A 22,364-nucleotide genomic window follows, 5' to 3' on the forward strand; every position below is an offset into this window, starting at 1 on the left:
TATCTACTCACATTTACATGCTTTTGAGCTGCTAGGTTGGCAAGGAGCTGGGACAAAGCGACGGGAGCTCACTCCGTCACGTGGATTCGATCTTACGACTGCTGGTCTTCTGACCCTGCAGCACAGGCTTCTGCGGTTTAGCCCACAGATAGCTTTATATGCTATCAATTAAAAGTCATCTGCAACCAGTTAGACATCAATAGGTTTGTAGATTTCATAGGTTTAGGCAGAATCAGGCTATATAGCTTGGTTGTATATCTACAGTGTGGAAATATTACTTTATTGCCTGTATGAGTATAAAAGGACAAATTTTTGCCACCAGGAACTTTTCAGTCTAAAATCTGCAGATGAAACCACAAAGGCAGGGAAGGGGAACGGAGGTAGGAATAACATGGAAACAGTGGAAGATGATCTTAGTTATAGATGCTTAGGCTTAGTTGCAGCAACATGACAGGAGGACATGGGAACAAAGGAGCTGTGTTATGAGCTTCAAGAAAAAGGTGGGTTTTAAGAAAGAAGCAGCAGTGATGGCTAGGATTCTGGGAAGAAGTTTCAGAAATAAGAGGAAGGAACGGTAGAATCTTTTGAGGGAGCAGAAGACCAAATGCTTAAGTGTGGTGAAATCGGAAAGATTAATGTAATGAAAAGACCTGTATCAGGAAATAAGAGTGTATAGAAGAAATGAGCCTTTTATACAGTGTCGAGCATCAGAAAAACAAAATGTCAAACATATGAATGCATAAATTCCTTTATTGAAAATGTTGCAATAGCACTGCATTACATACATTAAATATCCATCAGCTTTGAGGGGCCACAGAATTTTGATAAGACAACACTGTTTTTGAATAAAGAACACAAAGGTTTCAGATATGCTCGGACTAGAATAATATAATGGAATAAACTGCAGGTAAGAGCTGTGTAATGTCAATTAAATTTCCTTGGAACTCACAAGTGACTCATCATTCGTAAAACCATATTTTAAGAGTTTCCTGGAGTATTTCCAAAGCGTTATGCCAGTAACAGTTCATAGTTACAGTGAAACACTATCAAGAGTATATTGGCAATCATAAAACTTAGTTGGAAATGTGAACAGCTTAGGTGACAGATATTAACATCTTTACACATGATGAACAGTCTGCGTAACAGTCAACAGTAATAGCCTATTATTACACTGTGTAGTAAGCTCAATGTGAAGCTTATTACACAGCTCTACACTGAGCTACTTCATGTAGAGAATTGGATGTCTCCCACATGTGAGGAATGCACACATTTCTATTGTAGATAAATGCTGCAATCCAGACACAATTGCTTGCACATCTGCCACAGCACTGACACACTCCAAAACAGATCTGTGTGTTCTCCCTGTGTGACTATACAAAGTAAAAAAAATGCTAGCCCTGTTTAGGCATTCATATTGCCAGCCTACCTGAATGCATGAATGAAGAATGGGGTGGGGGCACATGACATAGCCCCCATGGCACCACATGTATAGTGCAGGAATCTCTAGAGGTGAGATCTAAGCTGTATGTGTGCAAGTCTCTTGACTGCAGATGTCTGTGCCATACACATGGAGGAGCACGTACATCACACTGGCAAACAGAGGATAGTGCTCCACAGCAGAGTTCCATTCACATAAGCTGAGATAAGAATTCCTAAATAGGGCTGCTTACCCCACAGAACTAGTATACTATGAATTTTGTGTATTAAGCAAAGGAGGGCTAGTAGTAGTTGTTCTTCATAGAAAATCAAGCCAGAAAGAACAACTATGCTTTCTAGGTTTGGTTAGGCTGATAAAATCATATAGCATAACACAGAGAGAGTGAAAGAGTATCAACTCCATCTGTTAGCGAGTAGAACCCATCCTTCTGATTTTATTCCAGGTTGGTTTGATTATTTTCATGTCAGCTGGAAGTAAACCACTGTGAATAGGACATACCTGCCACAAAGCAGCAAGTTTATCTGTCAGGTTGCAACCTGAGTTGAAAGAGGTGCCTGATGAAAGAATCCTAAGTAAGTTGATGATTGAGTAGTACTTTTCAAGAAGCATAAATGCAGACTTTAAAAGAAAATCCTTTCCCCAATGTTGAACTAAATTTATTTTTCATAAAATGTATGAAAGCCCCCCAATATATGAAGCGCTAGTATTACATATATTGGAGCTGGGTGAGAGTTATATCTTTTGTTCTATTTCTATCCACCTTTTTTTAGTGGCAAGGAAATACTCCTAAATGCTTGCATCTGTCAATTAATTTACCAAACTGAATTTAGAGTCAGTGTTGTCAAGTAATATATATCCCTGAATGAACAACTGCTTGCTTTCATGAAAATGTCACCAATATTTTCTTTTAGCCAAAAAAGAAAAACTACCTTGCTATAAAAGCGGAAGTCAACCATTAGTTTAAAATATTTGAGTGAGAGAACATTTGATCAAAAGCGCTAAACTCATTTGGCATTACCCTAATATTTTTCTCTGTTAAAGACTTTCAAGTAATTTATATAGTATAACTTAAAAACCATTTTCAGCTCTACAGCAACATGGGGGTCTTTTTGAAGCTATTTCTCATCTTGCTAACCAATTAAAAACAGGATCTCCGAACATTTCCACGTAACCACATAGGAATATCTGATAATGAATGCTGACAATGCACTTATCCCAACAATCCAGAATAGCGTGTTCTGTCAAAAACCAAGATCTGTAAAATAATTAGAAAAGAGCAACATAGGTATTTCTTTTACAAAATTAAAAAAAATCACAACAAAATATAAAAAAACCCTTAAGAAAATGAACCATACATCACTATTGCACTGAAGACATCTACTTCAATACATCTTTCCAGAAAATTCTGAAATTTGAAATGTTAAAAGGAAAAACATGCCTATCACATTTCAGAAAAAAATTACTATACAAATAATAAATACATTATTTAAAAAATGTTCCTTTTAAGTGCTGTATAGTTGATGACTACTATTTTGTCATAGAAACCACCACTAAATGCAGTTTGGAAACACCACTTTGCTCCTCTTTTTGGTTTTCACTTTCACTGAATAAAAATACACATGGAATGTACTACATAGCTCTGTGTTTTTTCCCCACAGTATCCTTTTACAGTTACAGAAAATGAGATTGTTATGAACAAATCTGTATATCAGAAATACCTTCCCATAAATATTTTGCATCCATAGTGTAGGAACATTGGCAAGGCAGGAATAAGATTGAACTATGTCCAATTTCTCCCTTAAATCTTCTTGTAAAACCAGTATATGGCCTGAATTAAGGACTGGAAAAGTATGTTGTATTTTTGAGGCAGTCTGTATTCCCATCTTCAACATCCATGGAATACTCCATAAATCTGAGTCTGACTTTTAAGGCAAGTATGTCACTCAAATGTCCATACTTCTACATCCTGTACAACAAAGTCTTCTTTTTTGGATAAGATATCATTATTGAATGTGCTGCAGCAATTACTCCGACCATGGTACAAATCAGCATCTAGCCATAATCCAAACTTGCCACTGAAAGGAGAAGAAAATTAACTGAAATTGCTAGGAAATTTAAAAATATTGTTCAAAACCCACCAAGAAAAATACATTTTTCCATTCATTTTAACTACTTGTTTAAATGAGCACTTCATTTTCATGATGGAAATAAATAGGATTAAATTTTTGGACTAATTTTCATTAAATTTTAGAAACGGATATTGATAACATTTTAGAAAGGAATTATGTGAACATTCAAACAATAGTCTTTATTTGCATATGTGGAAACATCACAGTAGGCTGAATGTTCTGCATATATGGTCATGATTTTCATATGGTTATGATTTTAACAAGACGGAACAATTGCATTTCATTCCTTCATTTACTGATCTGGGTTCTCTGAAATACAGTAACCTTTCTTCTTTTTGCACATGATGCAATACAGCTACATGTGCGTGGATATAAAACCATGTAGGCAGCCAGTGATTTACACACTGCATTCCGATGGCTGAAGAGACAAAAACTGTTTTACAAGTGATTAGCAGTAATACTAGCGTCTTCATAAATGTAAGAGATCACACACCCATAGTTCTCACCTATACAATGAATCAGTACACCAAGAGAAATTTAAATAACTTACTCTCCACCACCAAGTTCTAATGAAGCCACATCTCCATTGATGAAGTAGGTGTTTTCTCCACTCCACTTGAAAACCTTAAGTAGGCAGGAAATAATGTAAGAAGAAAGATACAATCATATAGTAGTTATTTACTTGCAACTGTGTTGTGAATGATGCAGTCAAGTTGTTAGGAGGATGGTGGGGTGGAAGGCAGCTAAAATTGCATGTTTGATAGTAAAATTAATCATCTGTACCTACAATGTAAATAATTACTACTGAACTCGATGCTTCTGAGTAGATACGAGTAGGATTTAATTGGTACCCACTTGCATTTGATGGAGATCAATTCACAGAGCAAAAAAGAAGACAGAGACACAATATATGTATGGTTTGTAATGTGTTTCAAGAAAAGTTTATCAAGGGAATGTTTGATTTATCTATTTTATTTATTTATTTATTTACAAGATTTTTAGCTGTGCCATTACCAATGGTCTCTGAGCGGCAATGCTTTTTGCTAAAAAGTGCTTAAAGGAACTGTGATCTGAATGCAGAGCTTCCAAGAACTATCTTCTTGTTTTGTTCTTTAATTTTTTTCAGTTACTGCTACTGATCCCTACTATTTGTGTTTCCGTTCTTCCTCCAATGCAGCGTTACCGTATACGTCATTCTTCTGGGTTTGTGACATATTATAATTATTTTTACTTAATTAATTTGGCAACTCAGCTACACAGCAAGGGAAATGTTTTTCACTCTTATTCTCTCATTGTGAAGTTGCATCCAGTATAAGTGACCACACAGGTTTTTTTAGGAAAAGTTTTTGTATTGCAGTTCTATCTGAAGCGCCTTGTAGGCGGCACAGTTCAAAGGAAGTGCCTTAAAAGGACTTTTCTTATCTCTGTTTATTCATTTCCTCCTCTTGCCTTGCCAAAAAAAGAAACAAACAGGAGCTCTGTCTACCCAGGATAAGCTGTTTTTTTAAAAAAAAGTGTCTTGGGAGAGAGCCGAGTACTGGCACTGCTGTGTGTATGTGTGTGCACAAGCGTGTTCAGCTGGTCCTTCTTTTCCTAATCAGTTCAAAAGAGATCACAGTCTTTGAACCAAAGTGAAATAATTAAATTTTTCAACAAGAGGAAAAATTACAAATTGGAGGTGTGGGACTCTGGGCTGATTTCCATTTGCCTTTGCATCATGTGGCCAATAGGAAAAAAAAGATGAATCAGCCCACCCCAAATCCATTGTATTTCTGACATTTTCTTATGTAGCCAGGCTCAAAGATTTCAAAGCTTACACATTGCAGCTGTTGCTATTCTTCTGACAATTACCATAAAACCATAAAACACCGGCTGAACCACACATTTAGAGACGATTTGTACAATTTTCTGTAAGAACCATGGACACATTTAATCTTATAGTAATTATTTTATTGATCATAATTTTATAGGTTAAAACCTGCATAAGTCAAAGTCCTGGTTCTAACCTATAAAGCTCTAAATGGCTTGGGTCCAAGCAATCTCAAGGACTGTGTCTCACTATGAGCCAGTCCAGGCATTAAGATCATCATAAGTGGGTTTGGGTGGGGACACAGGAAAGGGCCTTCTCTGTTCCTGCTCCCAGACTTTAGAATTCCCTCCCACAGAAGGCCAGGCTGTCCTTCCACATCTGTATTTGTACTTGTTTGATCCTTTTTAGTTTTTGTATACATCCTATTTTTACTTTTAAATATTGTCTTTAATAATGTAATCCACCTTGGGTCCTTGTTAAGGAGAAAGGTGGGGTAAAATATTTTAAAATAATGAATAAATAAATCTGATTATTTTTTTCATAAGCTCGAACTGTCTCATGCAGGACTCTCGGGAAATATCCCATGTTGGTTCTGACAAGGTTCAAGCATGTTGGTCTATACCGGGGTGTCCAACCTTTCACCTTGCCTAGGCCACATTAGAAGATGAAAATTTGGTTTGGGCCGCACATACATTTGGTTTGGGCCGCATGGGGGGGCAGCCCTAGCCATCCTCCGCAGCCCCGCTCCAAGTGCGCTTACCGGCAGCTGCAATCTCAGACAGCAGAGGCTGCCAGCTTCGACTCCGGTGGCTTTATGGGGCTGGGAGGGGGTACACCTATTGACGGTGACGGCGCAATGCTGTCACACAGCCCTTCTGTCCCCCCCCTCCCACTCCTTCCTTCCTTCCCTCTCTCCCCCTCTACTATTGTGACATGCCCCGGCCACATTCCGGCCACAAGCGCTGGCAGTGTAACTTGAAACTTTGGAATTTTTTTTAAAATAAAAAATTGCACTGGGCCGCATTACGAGTTGGCCTGGGCCGCATGCAGCTCTCGGGCCGCGGGTTGGACAAGCCTGGTCTATATCATCAATATCTAAGGCCATTATTTTGTTCCTCTGAATAATAAATATATCAAGAAGACATATGGCGGTGACAAATGCAGATTCAAATTCCAAACTCTTGGTAAATTAATCTTTAAATCTGAGTTTTATGACTGAGTAATTATGAGAGAAATGAACATACCGTGAAGTAATGGATTAAGACCATACTCAGAAGACCATACCTTGAAAAGAGGATTAAAAGTGTACAGGAACGTTTCTCCAGTCCCATAATAGTGGTCACTAAACTTGAAGGGATGCGTTGCGTAAGCTCCAAATATCTGTCAGAACAAAGTGGCTGTTATGACACTTCCAAATTTAAGGGCACACTTTTTAAAAGAACACGTAAAACACCAGAATTCTTATTTACAGCACTTGGTAAACACAAGCTGCTGAAACTCCTTCTAGCCCATATATTATACAAACATAAAACGTTACATAAAGCACTACATTCTATATGTAATATAGCCACAGCCGAGAGATGGATGTGCAGACTTGGTTCTCAATTATTAAATTTGAGAATCTGCTCTTCTCGTGATTCCTCATCCAGAACTCACATACAGAAACAAGGACAAGATACAGAAGGGTTCCACCACACCTCTTCGGATTATCCCATATATAGATGTCATGTCTCTTGTCACAGAGACATTACCAGTACTCCCTGGTAATAGCAGTTTTCCCTGCAGCTTGGTACAATGCAAGATGGAAGAGCCGCAGCATGAATAAACTGTGCTTACTATACTAAGAGAACCATATCATCGTATGCAAACCCCCACAAGAGCTGAGATCAGCAGGGGAGTGCCTTCTCTCAATCCCTCCACCTTCACAAGCCCGTTCATTGAGGGCTCGTGAGAGGGCTTTTTTGGGGGGGGGGAGGGGCTGTTCCCAGACTATAGAACTGTGTTCTTGAGGAGGTGTGGCTGGCGTCTTGCCTCCTTTGCACTGAAAATGGATGTTTAGGCAGGCCTTCCCATCAGATAATTCCTGACATCCCTCTTTTCCCTCTCCTTCAGTTTTCCTATCCTGTTTAATATCTCTGTCACGAAAAATTGTTTTTATGTGTATATCTATTGTATGATTTTTAATGTTGTTAGCGCCTAGAGTGGTCCTGACACGACCAGATAGGTGGGATATAAATAAATAAATAAATAAATAAATAAATAAATAAATAAATAAATAAATAAATTAAAATAAATAAAAATAAATAAAAATAAATAAAAATAAATAAAAATAAATAAAATGTGTATCTTTACAGAGCTTTTTGGAGAGATGGAGAGGTTCAGTGAGCTTTGAAAATTGGTTTTATAGTTCTATATAATGTTTTTATATTTGTATTTTACAGTTTTCATATGTTAATTACCATGTTTTTAATTATGTAAATATCCTCCATGCGGAGGAGGGGCACTAAAGGGATGCACTGTGCAAACATAAGGGTCAGAGTCAAAGCTTCTTTTGCAACTCAACCTTAATAACTAAATCAACAAGTAACTACAAACTACTCTAATTCTACAAATCTTCCTTTAGTCCACCCCAGCCAGTCCACTCATGTCCTTGAGTCCTTGGATCCAGATATGGGGATTGATTACCACCTCCTCCCCTATGCAGGCCTCTGAAGGCTTAAACTTGTCCCTACCTATGTCTGTGTCACTGTAGGAAATGGTCATGCACTGGATGGCCCATACTACAGCTTCAAATGGCCTCAGGGAGTTGGGTTCTCCATGCCTCCTCCAACCTTGTAGGGTGAGTAGTTGAGGTAGTCTCTGTGGGTGGCTAATGCCACTTTCTTTGAGTGGTAGTGTCCTCTGGAGAACTACAACTCGGAGCTTGACAACTGCACCTCATCCACTCTGCTCTGGAGTGGATCAGGACAAATAGACTGAGGTTGAATCCAAACAAGACGGAAATTGTGCGTGTGGCAGCTCCGGCGTCAGTGAGTTGGGAAACTCCTTTGGGGGAATGACTCTTCTTACGAAGAATGAGGTACGCAGCTTGGGCATCTGCCTAGACCCGGATCTCACCATAGAAACCCAGGTGGCATCTGTGGTCCGGGCAGCCCATTTCCATCTTCGGAGGATTGCCCAGCTGCGTCCCTATCTATACGCGGGGGCACTCACGATGCTGATTCATGCCCTCATAATCTCAAGAATAGACTACTGCAATGCTCTCTACGTGGGGCTGCCCTTGAGGCTGATGTGGATACTTCAAATCGTCCAGAATTTGGCAGCCAGATTAATAACTGGGGTGAAGAAATTCCAGCACATCTCCCCCACTCTGGCCGCCCTTCATTGGCTACCGGTTCATTTCCGCATCGACTTCAAGGTTATGATGATAACATTCAAAGCCCTGAACGGTGTAGGACCTCGGTACCTATCAGAACACCTGCTCCCAGCCAGATCTGTCCGTTATACCCATTCTTCACAGGCAGGGCGTTTGAGCGCCTTGACCCTGAAGGAGGCACGGAGGGAAAGAACAAGAGACCGGGCCTTCTCGGTGGTTTCCCCCCACCTATGGAACAACCTGCCTATTGAGGTCTGCCTAGCACCCTCACTGGATGAGTTCAAATGAGCAATGAAGACCTGAGTCTTCCACCAGGCTTTCCCTGAGCATTAAGATCTTGGCCTCCCTTTTACCATCCTTTTTGCCATCCTCGCCATCACCCTTTTTACCACCTTTACTGCCATCTGTTTTAATTTCCCTATAGGTTATGTATTAATTTATTTTTATCGTGTTTTTAATATTACGCCTTATATTGTTGTTAGCCACCCAGAGTGGCTTGGTTGCCAGATGATGTGGGATATAAATTCAATTAATTAATATCTTTGGCTGGCTTAGGCGGGTGCCATTCCAGCACTTCCATCCAAGTCTCCACTTCTTCCTCTTCTGACTCTTTCTCCCGTTCTCCTCCAGAACCTGCCTCCAGTCCTCGCCCTCACCACCTCTTCTCTTCCTTTTATAACTTCAGGGTTTCCCTCCTCTCTTCTAAACTCTTCAGATCCTGACTCTTCCCCCCGGATCTTGTCTTTTCCAAATGGTTCCCTTGCTTTTGGACCCTCCTGGAAATTCCCTCCTGCCACCTTCTCTTCTTCCACTGGCAATTCTGGTGTGGTTGTCAGCTTCATAGGGGTTGGGAAGACCACCTTTCAGGGATAGAGTGGCACAGTGGAAATCAACTGAGGAATGATTGGGATGAAAGGCATGAGAGGCAGCCTGACACTGGGAACCTCTGAAACTCCCTCACAAATTATGGAATTTGAAATATTTTCCTGCAAGCTGCCTTGGGCTCATCCCATCGCACTCAGCTCCTGAAAGGAGAGAAATGTTTGACAGAATATAAACTGACTGACTGGTTTTTTTTAAAAAAACAAATAAAAACATGGATTGCATTGTGATACATATTCTCATTTCAGATCATATAAATGTTCCACATTTTATACTGTTGTTTTTACCACATAAAAAAGTCTAAGTTAGATTGAAAACAACAACGAAAAAGGCTCCATTGTTGTTTAGATTGAAAACAACAACGAAAAAAGACTCTGTCATCTTCTTATAGATCTGCACACAGACACAAACACACAACCCTGTGTGTCTAACCTGATTATCCATGTCTTTGATGACAAGTAGGACTGGACTATCCAGAGATGCTGATCTACGATACAGGGTTTTCAAGCTGGTTCCATGTTCTTGCGTGCTATACACAAGCCTCCAGGGATATCCCTGAACTCTTGCAGGTAGGCACCGGGCAAGCTAGAAGATGAGACAAATCTGTATAGTTTAAAATGTAATACATTACTCACAGCAGATGTGTCACTAGAAGTTGATTTTGCCTGGTACAAGGATTAAGCAATTTTACCAATAGTCTGAGCTATTGTTTTGTATAATAAAATAACAGTTTTCCACTTAAAGACATATGACAAATGCAATCTAAATAGCACACAACATTGTTATTTATCATTTATGCATCCACAACACAACACAAAAGTTGTTAGGGGAGGGAAAGGGAACCCAAACTTCCAGGTAGAGCTATTAGTCTAACCCCTTGAGAATGGAATGGAGCAGACGGCCCACACCTAAGATTCCAGTCAGGACTGGAGAAGGCTCCACAGACATACAGTACGTCCACCTCCAACAGTGGTCTGTGGACAGAAAACATGAATAGGTCACAAAATGGGTCATTCAGGAATTAGGACCAGATGCAAGGTCCTGACCCAGGAAGGCCTCTGAAGAGAATAGTTCCAGTGTAGGCAAGATGCTGGTGTAACTAACCCACTGGAGATAATGGAAGGAAAAGAAGAGAGGTGAAAAACACATCTAACAAGAAAGAAGATCCACCCATGCCTTGGCTAACGCAAGTTGATAAGGTTTGGAAATAGTGGAAAACCTGCCACTTTACACACATACCCCAATTCCACATAGGATTACACTGTGACATGATTCTTCAAAGTTAGATGATTCTTACAATGAGCGGTCTAAACAGAGACAGGTTAGAGAGGGAAGAAGGTGGTGATCTCTCAGCAAAGCCAAATGGAATTAATTGCTATTACCAAATGGCTTTGTGTTCTCCACTTCCTGGTCTTCTTTCTACTAGGTTTCCAACACAAACATACGATAGTTAAAAGCAGCCTGAACACAGTCTTACAATGTGACTCTTGATACTCTGTCCCAGAAGGTGAAATTTCAAATATTGCCATGTGTCATATGCTGTTACTCTCCAATCACTGAAAAGCTGTTCCAGATGGTCAAAGGATCTCTTTTTTTAAATAGTAAATCAGACAAAAAGAAGAAGAAAACCCAAATGACAGAAATGTTGGGGCACCTCACATTTTAATGTTAGCATTTGTGGATCAAGTAGAATTCTTCAGATATTAATGTGAGACTATATGATTTTATTTGAATAGGCATATCATGCTGCATGAAGGCAGGGACAAAAAAGGTGATGAGGGGGAGAAATTGGGAAATATTCAGTTCAAATAAGAGTCCCTTCATTTTGAATCTGTTCCTGTGTATGCCACCAAGTGGTAAAGTATGGATTCTAATTGAATAAAGCCAGTTGAAACCAAGGATATTTACAGGACTGGAAAACCAACTATACCTGCTCAACATGCATATTTTCTAAGAGTGCACTCTGGTTTTTCAAAACAGGCAAAGCATCATCCTCATCCTCATCCTCACCACCATCATCTTCTTCACAGTAGCTGCAAATGCTCTTTCGGCGTTTTGCTTCTTCCACAGTAATGATCTAAATGCAAGAGAGAGACGTTTGCCAAACATTTTTGCAGAACAGAAAAAGTCTCTGAACACAGCTGAGTTATATCCAGTGCTGTACTAGCAGGAAAAGCACAAGAGGCTTGTGCACTGTTTTGCTAATACTTTTGTATCCTGCGAGTGGAGATGAGCATGAACCTCAGTTTGTAGGTTCGTGCTGGTTCATACACACAGCACCTGTTCCCTTGCTGCACTTCCCCGACCAATGACCCACTCACCAGGTCAGAGCACTCCCCTCCCCTCCTCAGCTACTTGACAACTCCCCAGTAGGACCACAGGTTTGCCTGTCCTACCCTGAGTGGGCCATCAGCCAAGGAGGCGGGGCACGGAAGCCCATGTTCCTGCTGGAAACTGGCTGAACAGCGGAAAAGAAGGGCAAACCAGTTGGTGAGTGGAGGACCCAGCCAAGGAGACAGGAGAAGGGAACATATGCCGCCTGTGGTGCCACAGATACAAACTGACGCAAACCTCTGAACCAAGGTTGTACCCATCTCTACCTGTAAATAGTGCACATGCTTGAGCACATAGGTCCCCAGATTTTGGTGCCAGTGGACACATTTGTAATTCTGAGAAACTACAAGGAGTGTTCTTTTTTTTTCCCCAGTTGTACTTCTCATCCAACTTCACTTTCCCTCACATGCCACATAATTCAAATGCCCAACATCCTAGCAACGCTGTGTAAGCACACAGAATGCACATGCACAAGTGCAGTTTTATGGCAAACATGGAGAAAGCTGGAGACTTCCTTAATAATTGCACCAAAGCCCTCTTGCCTAAAAAGGGCTAATTTTCCTCCTTTTTCAGAATCTACCTTCTCACCCCTATTTCCTCTCCTCCCTCTCCCTGGATCTTTATTTCTCTTTCACACATACACCTTGCCAACAAATCCATTCATTCAGACAACCAAATGCCCGTTTACCCATCAAACACACCTCATTGATCTATATATTTATCAAACAATATCCATATATCCATCAAACAAGCATGCACATCACCTCCCTGACAACTTCCTGTCCACCCCATGTAAACCTGTCCATTTCACTTTCTTTCTCCTTGGGTTGCCCTCCCATTTTGCCCAATTCACTTTGGGCTACTCTGCAACTATTCTCAGCAGTCCCCATATCACCTACAGCCTTACTCCAAGAATACCAGGCAAATTTTGTTTCTCTCCCTCTCTTTTTGATAAGCTGTATCCAGTGGCCTGGCCACTATGGTACAAGGTGATGCTCCTGGCTCGCCCACCATCATTGTTTCCTGAGATCATTCTTTTAAATATACTGTTTAGTGTTATGAGCTGCCTTGGGTCCTCTTGAGGAGAAAGGCAGGGTATAACCATTTTAAATAAATAAATAAATAATAAGAAGTCCACATCAGGCTCAGAAGGATTCTCAGGAAAGGTAATGACAGTGGTACCTGTCAGTAAACCAAGTGCAGCTGTTCTAGGTAATACAAATAATTGGGGGGAGGCAGGGAAGAAGGGAACGACAGAGGACAAGATGGTTGGACAGTGTCGTTGAAGCTACCAACATGAATTTGACCCAACTCTGGGAGGCAGTGGAAGACAGGAGGGCCTGGTGTGCTCTGGTCCATGGGGTCACGAAGAGTTGGACAGGACTTAACGACTAAACAACATTATTATAATTTTTTTAAATGAGGGAGCAGTTAGCATTGAGTAAACAGCGGAGGAGGAGTCTGTGGGCAGGATGGTCCGCGGACTTCTCCCTTACTGTTGGGCACCTAAATACTAGCAGACCAATTAACACAACTGGTGTTAGTTACAGCCACCTAGTATAATGGAGACAGAATGAGTAATAAAAGCACTTGTGTAATTGTTTGTAGAACATCTTGCATAATAGAACTCAAGCAGTGGATTTGATACTTAAGCAAGATAAAAACTGAGTTTTCACAAATGTTCAAGGCTTTTATGCTGAACCACACCCTTGGATATAAACTAGGTATTTATACCTTGTTTTCAGATATCTAGCAACAACAAAAAATGTGTGCTGCTTATTTACCGCTGTATACAAGTTAATTATGCAGGATACAAATTACCCCCCCCCCCAGCAAGCTGGGTACTCATTTTACTGACCTCAGAAGGACAGAAGGCTGAGTTAACCTTCAGCCAACTAACTGGAATTGAAACCCAGGTGGTGAGCACAGTTTTGGCCACTGCACCACGAGGCTCATTCCTGATGTTTTTATGTGTTTTTTTTTAACAACTGAAAATACACACTGAAGCACACTGAAAATAAGAAAAGCTACAGGGAAGTGAAATAAAGCACAGGTAATAAAGGCATAGTGTTATTTATTCTTACCCGGAACAAATTTACTTGAGTAGGAAAGTAGAATATATTTATGCTGGGAGGGGAAGAGAATAAACATTATTTTAGCATCAGGAAGCATTTTGAGTCCTCTTTTTAGAATCATCAGGGGGCACATCACCTTTCCAGCTCCAAGGGTTATATCTGATGCAGGGGCAGGGGCACATGAGCACATACATTGTAGAAATTATCTTGAGAAGGGAGTGGAAAGTCTTTTCTCCACCTCTTCTGACAATGAGCAATCAATCAATCACCTCTTATAAGGGTCACTGACAGACAAAATGAAGAATTTCAGCAACCCTGAAACAGATTGCACATTCTTTACAAGGGAAAAGTGATGTGTATGGAATCAGTTGGCAACGGTTGGCTACAGTGGGACACAGTGCTTAAGCCCTTGTTGGCTGCAAGCTGTGTAACCCTGTGGTAAATAATGTTACAAACAGTTCCTAGAAGAGGGGAAACAAGAGCTATCAAAATCCTGACTAGATCACATTCCAAAACTAGCAACAACTGCAACTGGAGAAGTCTGACTTTTTTTTATATAAATAGGTAGGATTAGACCATTTATTGAGAAGTCTGGCTGTGGAGCCAGAGGTTGCGAGTTCAACTCCTCACTGCGCCTTCTGGAAGAAGAACGAGCCCTAGAAAACCCTAGAAAGGGTTGTCGTAAATCAGAATCGAATTATGCATTTCCTATTTTCATAGATATAGTATTGTATCTATATGGCAGAACCTCTGATAGTGTATTTACAGCACTCTAGGGGCACCATCCTAACCAGCCAGGATAGCTCCAAACCTTTCTTTGTGGTGGCACAATGGCTATCAGTTTGGGTTTGGACTGCGCTGTACTTTAGTTCAGAGTGGGTAAAAATTAATGCTTTTTTAAAAAAATCAAATGGATTTAAACCACAATTTAAATTTTAAAACATCATTTTTTAATTTAAATTGTTTAAAAAAATCAGTTTTTTATAAAATTTAAATAATTATTCCACAAAAATGTTTGTGCTAATTATTTAAAAAATGTCTGAAAAACTGTGAAATAATAGGATTCTATACAACTAGAATTTTGTGTGTGTTTATCTTTGTCTATCTCTCTTTGTGTGTATGTCTCTCTCTGTGTGTGTGTGTGTGTGTGTGTGTGTGTGTAATTTACATCATGCAAACGTAAATCGATATGAATGATATTCAAGAGGCTATATGTTCTGTATGAGTTCTTCCCAGGAAACCAGCAGTAGACTTATGTCCATACAAAGCAAGTCAGGTCACAATCTAAACTTAATCACAATTACATTAACTTCAATACACAATTAAGTGCAAGATTAATCTTGCTCAAATAGAAAGATTTAAAATACTTAACTTTGGGTAGGAGTGTACTCTTGGTTTTTAAAATGCGTTTTTTCAGAAAAGAGAGGGGAGGTCACAGGAAAGTCTATTCCTAAGTATTCCAATGGGCACTTAACCAAGGAGCACTTTCTCAGCTTTGCTTTGAGACAAGATACGAAGATGAAACTCAAGCAGTGAAGACAGGGGGAGGCCTGATCTATTCTTTTCTTAAAGACATATCTATCTATTATTTAATTACAGTCAAATGTAGAGCTTGGAAAACTCACTTGTTAAAATGGTAGCTCAAATCCCACAGCCAACCAGCAACTGTGCTGGCTTGGGGATTCTGATAATTTTTTTTTTTAAAAGCAACTTTTTCAAACTGCTATCCATCAATTGGTGGGCTAGAACTGAGGATTTCCAGGCAGGTGGGGGGAAACACCTCAGAACAATTTTGATGTTAACCTGTAAAACCCATTCAACTGGGAGCACTTGCTTAAGGTAACGCTTGTGATGTTTTGCTAACATGTGGTCTGATGAAATGTTCTGTAAGAATCTTGTTTGCAGAGTATTTTTTGAGATATTATTGAGGCTTAATGGGTAAATTCCATGTTATTGGAAATCCAAATCTCACACACACACACATACTACATTACTGTATTTTTTACATTCCAAAAGAAAAGTTCACAATGAACATAGGCAATAGCTGGGCTATGATAAAGTCCTCTTATCTGAAGTATTTTGTGTTATGTTTCTCTTATGCTGCAGTCTTCCAGGTTTTTTTAAAAATATATTATTTTATTTTTTTCTATCTCATTTGTAAACAGAGAATCATTTGGAGGATTCATTGTTTTGTTCTGTATCTGGTGGGGAGAGCTATAGGGCACTGTGATGGATATGACTGATTGAATCTACTGTATATCCTGCCCCTCTAATGCTAGAAACAATCTGGTTTAGATAAATAATGAAATAAAGAGTGAAAGCAGGAAATGCAATGAACAACAAAATAAAAACAACCAACTGAAAAGCAGGAGGTAAATCATTAGACAGCCATCATGTTTCACATTCTGAATTACATTTTAGCACCTGTTTTTCGAGGACCAAAAAGAAAAGACATATTCTAAAACAACAGTGTGATATTTAACTATCAAAATGTTGCATCTGCCGGGGAAATGATGTGCAATTTATTTTAATTACAACTAACCCTCCAGCATAGTCTGGACTACTGAACAGATTCCTCAAATTCAATTATTCCAATAAAATAATTTTCTCATTATGTTTGCCATTCTGTAGATCAGTGGCTCCCAACGTTGGGTAATGCAGGTGTTCTCAGACTGCAACTCCCAGAAATTCCAGCCAGAACATCTAACACTGAAAGCTTTTGGGAACTGCAGTTCAAGAACTCCTGGGTTACCCAAGGTCATGAACCACTACGGTAGATCCTCCACGTGTCTTGTAAATAGACTGTTTTGTTCTGCATTAATAACTGACAACCCACAGGGCAGAAAAGGGAAATAGATTTCTAAAACTTCTACATATACATACCTGTACAAAAGGTTCCTGCTCCTGGTCATTCCTGGCATGGTATATGATCTGAAAGGTCAAAGCTGCCTGCTTTACTCTCATTCTTAAGGAGTCTGCCTTCCCAACTCCACGCTTCTTCCACTCTCACTGACAATTCAGTTTCCTCGGCACAAATAATACTGCTCTCTCTAGAGAAGGAGTGGCTTTTCTACTTCCTTGTAGCAATCACTTTCGTTTTCTTCTACTATTTGATTAAGCCTGGCCTGGCAACACTCACTTTCAGCACAAAAGAACTCCCTTGGAAATGCAGTGAGAGACTACAGTAATGGCTCCAGGCAGCTCTGAGTCTGCAAACTGGGCTGGGTGGCATAAACCAGTTTGATACACCCGTTATATAGGAATTAACACCCACTTCCAGGCACCTGTGTAGAAGTGAAGCAGGATGGCTGACTCAATGCTCATTCCAAAAAATCTGGAAGTAGTGAACTGGCATCCTACCTTAATTTCCATGACCACCTGCCTGTATTCAGTCTCTACAAAGCCATCTACAAAACCAACTAATAGGATATTTCTAACTGGCACTTCTTAAAGAGCCACATGCCTTATAAAAAGTTGCAGTACTCTGTCCTGATCCCCCTTGTCTTCTGCCATTAGCACCCACAATTGGAAGATCCAAATTTTAATTACCCGGCGGTCATTCTGAAACCGCCGATCAGCTGTTAGAAAAACATCGTTTTGTGAAGAATCAGTTCCCGAAGCACAGAACCGATCATTGCAAAGCGAAATTCCCCCATTTAGACCATTGTTTTGTGATCGCAATTGCAATCCCAAAAAAATCTTTGTAAAGCGGATTCGTCGTAATGCGGGGCAATCGTAAAGCGAGGCACCACTGTATTTGCACAATAATTTCCAGGATCTCACATCTAGCATGACTACTGGGAGCTAATAAGAATTTTACTTGTATCAGAGAACTGATTAACATGATTTGGGGTTTTTTTTAGGAAGACAAAATTGTGCTACACTAGTTTGGCCTGAATAGCCCCATATTGTGGTGGTTCGGAATTTCAGGATTTTTTTCTAGTTACTAAGGAACGCACATGGGACTTTCTGAAGGTGAACCATGTGCTCTATCATCAAGCTACAACCCTCCTTATTTGTCCACTAATTCAGAATTAACTATTCCCGCCAGCAGTTGCTCTCTAGGGTCTCTAGCAGAGGTCCTTCCCATCACTCTTCATAAAGGCCAGGGAAGGTCTGAACCTGTAATCTTCCAGCATTGAGGTGCAATATCTCTGGAACATGTCTATTACACAGGAAAATGAAGAAAATGCAGAGAAGCAGACTTGTAGCAACTTGCTGGCCAAAATCCCGCTTGTGTGCTCCGTGTTGCACAAACTGAATGAAATCATCATCTGACGCCAGTAACACTTAATTTAAACTGATTAAAGCTCTCCTTTTCCTCCCCATTCCCTTTCGGGTTGCAGAACTCTCCAGAACTTTTTTTTTCTTTATTTCTGAGTGGCACATTTAATTATTCCCTTCTCCCTTTGGTTATATTGACTTCAGTGGAAATTGAGGGTGCGCCAACACAGCAGGGAAATTCTGGTTTGATCTCCCGTATTTCTGCAGTTTAACAAATTCCTCTTTAGGTGAAGTGCTGTAGCTGTAGATGACAATCCGCAGGAGTTGGCAGGACAGAAGCAGAGAGGTCCATTTACACAAAGTTCATAAGAATGTAAGATCAGGCCAAGGGCCCATCTAGTCCAGCTTCCTGTATCCCATAGTGGCCTCACCAGATGGCCTCTGAGAGCACATGAGACAACTAGGTACCTGTCTCCTGATACCCTTCCCCTGCATCTGGCATTTGGAGGTACAGTGGTGCCCCACTTGACAACGATAATGCGTTCCAGCAAAATCGCTGTACAGCGAAATCGTCATCAAGCAGAAAAAAACCATTGAAATGCATTGAAGACCGGTCAATGCATTCCAATGGGGGAAATACCTGATTGTGCAGCAAAGATTCCCTTCTCTCTTTGGTTTTATTGGGCAGCCATTTTCCACTCCCTGTCTTGTGAAATGAGGTCAGCAAAACAGCGGGGAGCCATTTTGAGAGCCACCAATTAGCTGTTTTAAAATCGTCGTGAAGCAAAAAATTGGTTCCCAAAGCAGGGAACCAATCATCATAAAGCGAAAAAAATCCCATTTGAATCATCGTTTTGCGATCGCTATAGCGATCGCAAAAACATTGTCATCAAGCGATTTCGTCGTCTACCTGGGTAATCGTCAAGCGGGGCACCACTGTACCTTCCTTAAAGTCTGGAGATTACACATCCCCATCATGGCTTGTAACTTGTGATGGACTTTTCCTAGCACACTGGGTAAAGAAATATTTTATTTTGTCTGTTTTCACTCTCCCAACACTCAATTTGAGTTGACGTCCCCTGGTTCTGGCATTGCATGAGAGGGAAAAGCGCTTCCCTCTATCCACTTTATCCATCCCCTGCATAATTTTATATGTCTCAATCATGTCCCCCTTCAGATGCCTTTTCTCTAAAGAGCCCCAAATGCTGCGTCCTTTCCTCATAAGGGAGGTGGCCCAGCCCAGTCATCATTTTAGTCTCTCTCTTCTGCACCTTCCAGCAGCAAAAGCTGCTTGAAGATGCTAACAAGGTGCTGACTGGCAATTTATACCTCTCTTTCTCTTTTTGCTTATTTAATTCTCCTGAATACTCTAACAAAACTCTGTTCCAGAACTGAATTGAAACTTTAAAAAAAAGACATTGTGTGGAGACTAGGGGTGCTCAATTGAGGAGAACTGACACCCTTGCGAGCATTCCTTTAAGTTTTGTCAGAACTGAGTTGACATTATCTGAGACTAAGGCAAGGCTCAGAAATGGTTTTATGTGCCACTGCCAGTAAATTACTATTTATCTCTGAGAAGCCCTATCTGTTTTCCTATCTTGACAGTGCCAAATATTTGCCTTATTTTAAAAACATCTTATGCTACTTTCTATAGCCTCTGGCACTTCTCATTAACAACTAAACCATTCGAAGCATTCTCTAAAAAGGTGAACCTCTCCCATTATTGGGAACACAAAAGTCCATTCCTGTCACCATAAGCTAAAACAATACCAATCAGGGGAGTTCCTGACATACATCTGGCCATGTGCCATGTGTGTAGAAAAATGCAGTCCCCTATAAAAATCCCCTGCAAAAATCCCCTACCTCAGCTCTATAACATGAGGTTACTTCTTTGCCCTTTTATTTGTTATTTTTAGTATTTTTGTATCACAAAGGAAATAACAAACTTAGATTGATATAGCTGTCATGGTAAGAAATGAAGCTTTTGTTGGCTGTACTGAAGAGATTCTCAGCAGGGCCTTCCCTCCATGCACATACATGCACAGGATCACTGGCTCAGAGCTTAGGTATCTAAGATGGGTCCTACCCTGCCTTCAATGGGTAGCATTTCCAGGAAGATGTCTAGAGCAGTGGTTCTTAACCTTTTTGAAAGAAACGCCCCCTTGAGCCATTGAGGAAGTTATCATCGCCCCCCTTCCCGCGGTGATGATATCTTATCTTATCTTATCTTATCTTATCTTATCTTATCTATCTATCTATCTATCTATCTATCTATCTATCTATTTATTTATTTATCTATCTATTTATTTATTTATTTATTTATTTATGACACTTAAATCCAATGACCCCTGAAAACAAAATTAAATTCCAAGAAAATGAAATGCCCCCCCAAAAGTAACATTTAATGATTTAGTTGCAAGTGAATTTTAAGATGCAAAAAGAAATATAAAAAGGGCATAAAAACAAATGCAGGAACTAAAAATTTCAAGACAAAAAGTCTGAAACTAAATTAAAATTGGAGGAAAATATATATTCATGCACACTGTAAAAAGGCTGCAACCATCTTCACAGGTTTGGCTTGCTCCAGCGCCCCCCTACCACCCCCTTCTGCTCCAGCGCCCCCACACCACCCCTTTTCGTTCCACCGCCCCCCTGAAAAATGAAATTGCCCCCTGGGGGGCATTATCGCCCACGTTAAGAACCACTGGTCTAGAGCCCCAGTTCTCAGGAATCAGAGGGCTGACTTGTAACAGCTTGAAACAAGAGCAGTAACACACGTTAATACCATCAAAAACAGTCCCAAAAGTAAGACATTAGTCCAGAATCTATAATATACAGTACCAGAGAATGACTCTCAACCCTCACACAACACCCTTTATAGGTTACATGAAGATCCAGTAGAAGCAGAAGCAGCTGGTTTTTCTGTCTTAAATACATGGATTTATTTCCATCCATATATCTATACATCACAGAGAACTTTAGAAAACTGTCCTTTTCCCCCTAGTGCCGTGCAACACTTTAAACAGCCCAAATGTTTTACAATGAATGAAAAAAGGAGCCAGGGATCAGCAGAGGATGGAATCAAAGGAAGGAGGGCTGTGGGCTGTGGCACAGATCAAATGACATCAGACTGAGGGGTCTGTGTGAACACTGGCACCAAAGTGATGCACATTTATTATCTAATCCAAACAGAAGAGTAAAACAGACTGCAAGTTAAGTTGCAGCAAAGCCAAATCGCTCTGATTTGGCTTGACAGTGTAGTCACAGCCTCTGGAATGGATTAATTCTTGATCTGAGTTACTTTCTGGTTCCAGAAGCATTTGTTTGTGAAATAAAATGTGCTTGTAACTGATACTGAATCCTGTGTTATGCATATCAATTGGGATTTTTTAAACTGGCAAATGCAGGAAGAACTTTATTTGAGATATATAATTAAACCTATGTTGTTTGGTATAGCACTCATTTTTAAGCAGCATTCCCAAAAAGCAGAATTGTTTGAGAAAATGATATAAGAACTGGTAGTCAATCAGCAATGAATGATTGTAGGCAATGTGCTTTTGAAGTGGTTTTTGTTTGTTTGTTTGCTTGTTTGTTTGTTTGTTTGTTTGTTTGGCTTATCCTAACACATTCTTTTTGTATCCCTGAAAACAATAAAGGTGCTTTAAAATAAACAATAAAGGTGCTTTAAAATAAACAGTCTTAGAGGCCAACAGGAGATTACAAAGAACAGGCATGGAAAAGGGTCCCTGACTGTTTCAAACCGATTCCAGCACTTCTGGATTTAAAAGCTAAATGCACTCACCTCCCAGCTTTTAGTTGAGGGTTCACTGAAGAAGTTGTCTATCATGTCAAGTTCCTCCTTTTCCACCACTACAAAGCCCTGGTCCTTAGCATCTTTGCCATACACATCAGGGGACCATTGTACAAAAAAGGTATACAGGTGATCTACCCTGAGAAACAAGACAAAAAGAAGGGTTGAGCATTCCAAGAGTACTGAATTGGAGAAGTCTGCAAAGTTTAATAAACTACTAACAGTGTTTGCCATCTGCTTCAAGGAGATTTTCTACACACTGTTGTTTGCTTTTGTCTGTACACC

General features: G+C 40.1%; 1 protein-coding gene across 8 annotated transcripts in view; it reads right to left on the reverse strand.

Moving 5' to 3' along the window:
* Positions 1-732: 732 nt before the first annotated feature.
* The window catches only part of NCOA7 (nuclear receptor coactivator 7), a 95,961-nt gene continuing 74,329 nt past the window's right edge, over positions 733-22,364 (reverse strand). For 7 of the 8 annotated variants that reach the window (XM_072997047.2, XM_072997063.2, XM_072997050.2 and 4 more), the window contains 6 exons: positions 22,071-22,218; positions 11,566-11,712; positions 10,068-10,220; positions 6,662-6,757; positions 4,118-4,191; positions 733-3,513 (listed from right to left, as the gene is read on the reverse strand). In XM_072997047.2, coding sequence (XP_072853148.2) covers positions 3,378-3,513; positions 4,118-4,191; positions 6,662-6,757; positions 10,068-10,220; positions 11,566-11,712; positions 22,071-22,218 — 754 coding nt within the window. In that variant the 3' untranslated portion in view covers positions 733-3,377. Of the gene's footprint in view, positions 3,514-4,117; positions 4,192-6,661; positions 6,758-10,067; positions 10,221-11,565; positions 11,713-16,927; positions 17,542-22,070; positions 22,219-22,364 lie in introns of those variants that run through there. The other variant, XM_020790740.3, reaches the window with a different exon arrangement.

Source organism: Pogona vitticeps, chromosome 1 (genome assembly GCF_051106095.1).
Source record: "Pogona vitticeps strain Pit_001003342236 chromosome 1, PviZW2.1, whole genome shotgun sequence".
NCBI classification, from domain to species: domain Eukaryota; kingdom Metazoa; phylum Chordata; class Lepidosauria; order Squamata; family Agamidae; genus Pogona; species Pogona vitticeps.